Source organism: Lampetra planeri, unplaced genomic scaffold (genome assembly GCF_965212315.1).
Source record: "Lampetra planeri unplaced genomic scaffold, kcLamPlan1.2.h2 scaffold_567, whole genome shotgun sequence".
Lineage (NCBI taxonomy): Eukaryota > Metazoa > Chordata > Hyperoartia > Petromyzontiformes > Petromyzontidae > Lampetra > Lampetra planeri.
In genome coordinates, this window is record NW_027615390.1 from 11,312 (window position 1) to 17,400 (window position 6,089).

A 6,089-nucleotide genomic window follows, 5' to 3' on the forward strand; every position below is an offset into this window, starting at 1 on the left:
TCATCTCTGTCGGCATCCCAAATCCTCACAGCAGCCGCAGCCAAAAAACAAATTAAAAAGAGTCGAGTGCAGCGTGGAGACAAGTTTACTTCAGCTTTGATGAAAAAACACACACACACACGTTTAAAACCGCTGAAATCTCCCAAAACCAACATTTTATTCACAGATGCAAAGAACCACAGAAAAGTGTCATTTACTCCTTGTCACAAAACACCTTAGTTTCAACCTGGCAACCCAAACACCGACTGGGGGAATAAAACCCCTCTGAAGACCTCAGAGGATGTTTCAAACATAATTCTGATTTCCTAGATGATATTTGAAGTGAAAACAGCAGAGTAAATACACTCCAGCTCGTGCTCCAGAACGCGACAGCGGGTTATTATTGGATTGTGATGCGATGATGCAACTTGCTATTTTCAGCACCGATTACAATAGTTAACGGCTTAAAGCATCATGAGGAAATGTTGAATTACTCCACAGTGACAAACTACCCCCTGTGGGGAACACGGGCAGGAAGAAAGACACAGGTCAACACCCCAGATGTCAGTCTAGAGCCTGTTCGGGCTGATGATGAGATGCTATCGGTGACGTGTGGCCCACACCGGAGGGAAGACGCTCCTCCGCTGTGACACAGCCTCATTTGGGCTCCGGCGGTCTGCATACCTCGGCTCCCGGTAGGAAAACCACCCCCCCGGGGATCTGAAAATACAGCGAGAGGACCAGAGCCGGGCCCAGCCAACCATGAGGTGGAGTTAGCAGGCAGGCGGAGAGGAAGGGCCGGGGGGCAGGGAGGCAAGTCTGGACAGGCTGTGGAGCTCCACGGGCCTCAGACAACACACACACACACACACACACACACACACACACACACACACACACACACACACACACACACACACACACACACACACACACACACACACACACACACACACACACACACACACACACCGCAGCAGGAACCTGTTCCCAGCTTCAGCCGCGGGGTTCGTTTGCAGAAACATGTCGATTCCTCGGTTCAACCAGAACAATATACAGACGAAGCACGTGGACGTCGGCGCGTCCGCATACGAGGCCCAGCGTCTTTATTTAGACGTGGCCGTATCCTCAGATCACTTGCAAATGAGCCGTGCGGTTAATTTGGGATTCACGGCTCGATCGGGCCACCGAGGTCATGGGGTTTATTTTCTGACACGTTCCAGCCACATGAGGATACTTCAGCTCCCCCTTACCCGAAACAACAGAGGGCGCCGTTCCCACAATGCACAGGGACCAGCACATGACAGCTCGTCCTCACGAACTGACGGGAACACTTCAAAGGGTAAATGATGGCGCTCGTTTTATGACAATCAGCTCACAACCAGACGGACAGATTCAATCACAGTGAACCGGAAGGAAATCGGACTGAAAACGCTGTGAAATTCACTTGTATTTGTATTCAACTTAAACCTCGTCTGCCACCTTAAGCCTGATTTACGGAGCTGTTCTTCGTCATACAAACTGGACACTGACGGTTCACCGACTCTCTGATAGAGAAAACAAACTGATGACCGATTCAACGGGTTCAAGTTCCCGCTCCTGCCGTAGAGAAAAACGTGGATGATGACGCTCCTCCTTCTGCGTGGTCCGTCATCTTTCAGCTTCCAAAGTGCAAACGTTTGTGGTTTTCGTCTTCAAAATGGCTTGTTTTTGGTTGCAACTACTGATCGGTATCGCTCACGCAGACGTGCTGTGCTGTCTAGATCGACGGAGGACTACGTCCCTACAGCTCCGCCGGGATCTGAGAGTCCGGGGCCGGAACACAGTCATCATCTGAGTCTGGGGAAGAGTCGGATGAAGAGGATCATACTGATGAAGATGAAGGAGACTAGGATGAGCATCAGCCACAGCACCCAGTTGACGGACTTCTTGGTGTGCTGCTCTAACCGCTCCGACTCCGTCTTCAACTTCTCGAAGTTCAGGTCGGCCTGGCGCATCGACTGGCTCAGAGTCTGTGGAGAGGAACGCGAGTGACGTCAGGCAGATGTTTCCTTCGGCAGAGAGTTCGTCAGCTGTGTTGTCTGACATGGTGCGACTGGAGGATGCTGATATTTGTCCTACACTGCCCCCTTGTGGACAGAATTAACGGTGACAGGAAAAGAAGCATCAGGACTGTGGAGCTAAATCAGGACCAAAAACTTGTATTCATTTGAAAACAAAAAAAATTCAATAAAAGGTTGTTCATTCGGGAAAAAAAAGTATTCAGAAAAATTCAAAAAAAATATTTATTCATGTGAAAAAAAGAGAGAAAGAGAAAAGAGATATTTTATTTTTTAAAGAATATTTTATCACTTTTTCTAATATTTTTCTCGAAGGAATAGATACTTTTTCAAATGACCCTGATTTAGCTCCATACAGGACCGTCAACACTTTCCCACCTAATTCCGACACGCAAACTTTTTAAACACAGCAGAGCCACACTGTCACCTGGTTGTCCTGTTTGATGATGTTCTGCGCCGCCAGCGTGTTGTTCTTCAAATTTCTGGCCAAGTTGAGCATGTCCTCCGCAATCTTCTCCTGCAGGTTGTGTTGATGCTGCAGGATGGCGTCCAGCTCTGCGGCCGACTGACGGCCGTCCAGCGACAGACCCCTGCACAGGAAACGTTTTTTTTTTTTTAACATTTACTGATCTGCAGGCCAAACTGGTGAAAACCAATTCTAAAGACTGAAATAAACTCTTTTACCTTCTGTTCCGCAGATCAGTTTCTGAGGAAAGACAGAAGAAACATTATTTCAGAAGTACATAATCAGGACTGCTGATGATATATTTCAGGTAAGTCGGTTTGGAAAAAAAACAATTCTTACCTTTACCTGACAAACCCTGTGTGGACACAAAAGAAGATTAATAAAGAGAATTATTTTTTTTTAAATAAATTCACTTCTATTAACAATCAGATGTTTTTTTTTATTGCATTGACTCTCATTCTGTCAGTGAAATACTGAAAGAAAGAGGTTGTGTGCATGATACTCAGTCGACGTATGAAAACATGGAGGCAACCACAGTCTAACTGCTTGCTGAGGTGCTGTGTCAGCATCAAACATCCACACACAGAGTGAAAAATCCTCCGCTGTGTCCATTGAAAGCCAGTGTGGCATGAAAATGAGGCGGGTGATGGACCCGAAACCAAGTCTTTCCTACCGTGCCCAGCAGCTCATCCCTCATCTCTCCGGTACACCGGGCCTTCGTCTGCATGTGGACAGTTTTGGAGGCAGGCATCCTCTCATTGGCTATTGTGGGTGTTCGCCCAGGTGCCAGGAACTGATTGGCTAATGCCTTTTCTGTTGTGGACGACTGTAAACAAGAAACAGGAGAGGTCCGGAAGCTGCAGATTCATTGTCTCGTTCTATTAGATTCTGTGGCAACAAGGACAATCCCAGACAACTTTGCAACATCGCAGTGACTGTTTACTACCACTGACCAGTTTCTCTGCATCCAGAAGCCCTTTGAGGAAATCGACTTTTCTTGTGTACTCAGTCAGGACTTCGGGTGTGGGTTTGCTGGAACAGACCAAGCAGCAGATGATGATCAAACTGGTGATTTAACCTTTGTACATCACCAATGTGTTCAACATAACTGCACAGGAAAGAGTAATGTCAGCGGTCAGCTATGATGGTCTGCAACCGAGACTATATTAATCAGTAAGTCAGTAATAATAAAAAGCCTTTAAAGTTCTACCTCAGGCTTTTCCTCAGAGCCACCAACATCTCCTCCAGGGCTCCAACATACTTGGAGAGGAAATAAAAACAGTAACAATTAATAACAAATATGCATTTATGTGCAGATTTCACATGAAATGTGTCATCCAGCTAACGAGGTGTTTAACGAACAACTGCTAATTATCCAGGAAGCTAACACAGCAAGGTTGGGAAACACTCCACAAACAAACGAACACATAGACGTGTTGTTACTTCATAATATTAGTCTTTTAAATGGTGCGTCAGAGAACAAAATACCACAGTAAAGTCCAGCAGGAAAATCCTGTGACACCAGTTTGTGACGACGTGGCTAACCGACACCGACGTCGAAGCTAACAACAACTGCCATGCTAACCTTAGCTTACCGAGAGAAAAACAAAGACCTGGCGCTCACACTTCCCCGTTATTTCCTACTTACCTTCTCCAGCCTCCATTCAGTCTCCCCTCGTTTCTCGGAGGCGATAGATTCACAACGAGACAATAGCCTGATGAAATTAATTTCCAATCTCGAAGCCATGTTTGAAGGCACCAGGACGTCGCAGGAGTTTGACGTCATGGGACGAAGTTCAACACGAATTCGACATTTTCAATTCAATTTCATTTCAAAATTTTGAATAAGCTCAGATACAAGATGCGTATTCTCGCTTTATTTAAACACTCGCTGTGATGAATCTTACTCTAACAAATCATAATAAATCCATTTTATGGCTCAAAAGTCATTTTAAGTCGCACATAGCCAAGTAGCGGGAATACGGAATGATAGCTTTTAGTGACAAACTTAATTATTTAAACACAGCGAGTTTTGCGTTTACATAGGTGAAAATAGGTAGTATAACAACGCGTACCCATCCTCGTCAAGGGTAAAAACAAATTAACAAGAAGCAGATTGATGTTTGATCTTGTTTTAGTGAAACACAAGCATGTACTCACCTCCAGCAGCTTCATCACAGGCGGAGCGGTCACCAGTTTAGTAAATACCATGGAAGATCCTAACAGCATGTGTGCATGTAACAAACTACTGGTAGCGTTATGGTTTTGTAGTTTAGGAATACATACAATGTCAAAACAGAAGTTTCATCCAAGAAAAGCGACACAACGGTCCCAGTCGACAAGTCAGTACCATGTTGGATGTGGTGAAAGTGGTGAAAATGTCTCATTATTGTGATGATGTAGATCGTGGGTAACACAGCATCGCGTGTTTTACATTTATATTAACTGCTGCTGGAAGCTGACCTCTGTGGACGGGACATGACCTTTGAACCGCACCAGATGAAAAACACACAGCAGCAGATGTTACAAGCATCACGTTCTGTATTGTCATGTTAATACTAAGAACCATTACTGTTCATACCATTCAGTCACCAAACACACGCTCTCTGATACACACATCACATCTTCCTCATGGTCCAGACAAACATTCAACAGCAGTCAGAGAGGAACATTAGTATTACAGGTCAAACAGAGTTGGCCAGAGCGACGCTTTGGCAGAGATCTGCTCTTTCCGGAACCGTCCGCAGCTGAAGCAATGTTCATTCTCCACAATGACAAGTGAGGTTTTCGGCTGTGAAGACGTCACAGGCTCTTGCATCCTGGCTGGGTTTGTGTTGTATCAAGGAAAAAAGTGTCACGTGCTGCTCTTGTTTCCCTTTGCTGTGTGAAGGCAATGGCTATCCCATCTGATGTTTGCTGTGCAGCAGGTCAAAGGTCAACATGGAAAGAGTCTGTTGTGGCTGTGATGTGACGAAGCACCTGTCACAACGTGAACACTAAGGCTGTCGTGAACACATCTTGTGTCAGTTCAGTACAGTTTTATACAGAATTGTGAGAGCTCATGGGAAAGAACTGAGTATTTGACTTAATACGATCAAGGCACAAGCTAATATTTCAGTGAGCTTCAATTGTCGGTTTCGATCGTTTGATCGTGAGGAGAACTAAGTGATGGAAAAGTGCGACTGGAATCTGCAATATTTCCTTGAATTAGCACAGATGTGTTAAAAAAAAGAAAACAGGAGAAAGAAAACAAGTTTGCTGGTCCATTATCCGTTATGCAGCTTCAGAAAATACAGCGTTTGTCCCGACTGGAACGTTACCACAATATATTAAAATGATAGAAAAGGTGCTTGGCAACATCTCGTCCAGTTATTTTTTTTCCCACTGTCATTAGAAAACAACACTTGAGAAAACAGCAAATTAGTGTCCACTGTAGATCTACAGTGGCGATGGCGCTCACGCTCTCCGATTTCCAGTCCCGGAGGGAGGTGGCGGTTCCTCTGCCGGGGTTTTTATCCTTTCCTTTCCTGGCTTCCAGACGTCCATCATTGCCGTTTGTAGCAACACCATGTGCATGTTGTTTC

General features: G+C 45.2%; 1 protein-coding gene across 1 annotated transcript; it reads right to left on the bottom strand.

Annotated features, from left to right (window-relative positions):
- Nucleotides 1–1,808: 1,808 nt before the first annotated feature.
- On the bottom strand, nt 1,809–4,252 carry USE1 (unconventional SNARE in the ER 1). Its single transcript, XM_078624000.1, has 6 exons — nt 4,154–4,252; nt 3,716–3,765; nt 3,459–3,537; nt 3,165–3,331; nt 2,467–2,629; nt 1,809–1,991 (listed from the first exon to the last, which is right to left on the bottom strand). The coding sequence occupies exons 1-6, from the start codon at nt 4,250–4,252 to the stop codon at nt 1,809–1,811; spliced, it is 741 nt and encodes a 246-aa protein (XP_078480126.1).
- Between the last annotated feature and the right edge of the window lie 1,837 nt (nt 4,253–6,089).

Excerpts from the sequence above, each read along its gene's own strand:
- USE1 (XM_078624000.1), bottom strand. The coding sequence starts at position 4,252 with ATGGCTTCGAGATTGGAAATTAATTTCATCAGGCTATTGTCTCGTTGT. Across the intron at positions 3,766-4,153 it reads CTGAATGGAGGCTGGAGAAG|TATGTTGGAGCCCTGGAGGA; the intron begins GTAAGTAGGAAA and ends TTCCTCTCCAAG. Across the intron at positions 3,332-3,458 it reads TTCTGGATGCAGAGAAACTG|TCGTCCACAACAGAAAAGGC; the intron begins GTCAGTGGTAGT and ends TCTTGTTTACAG.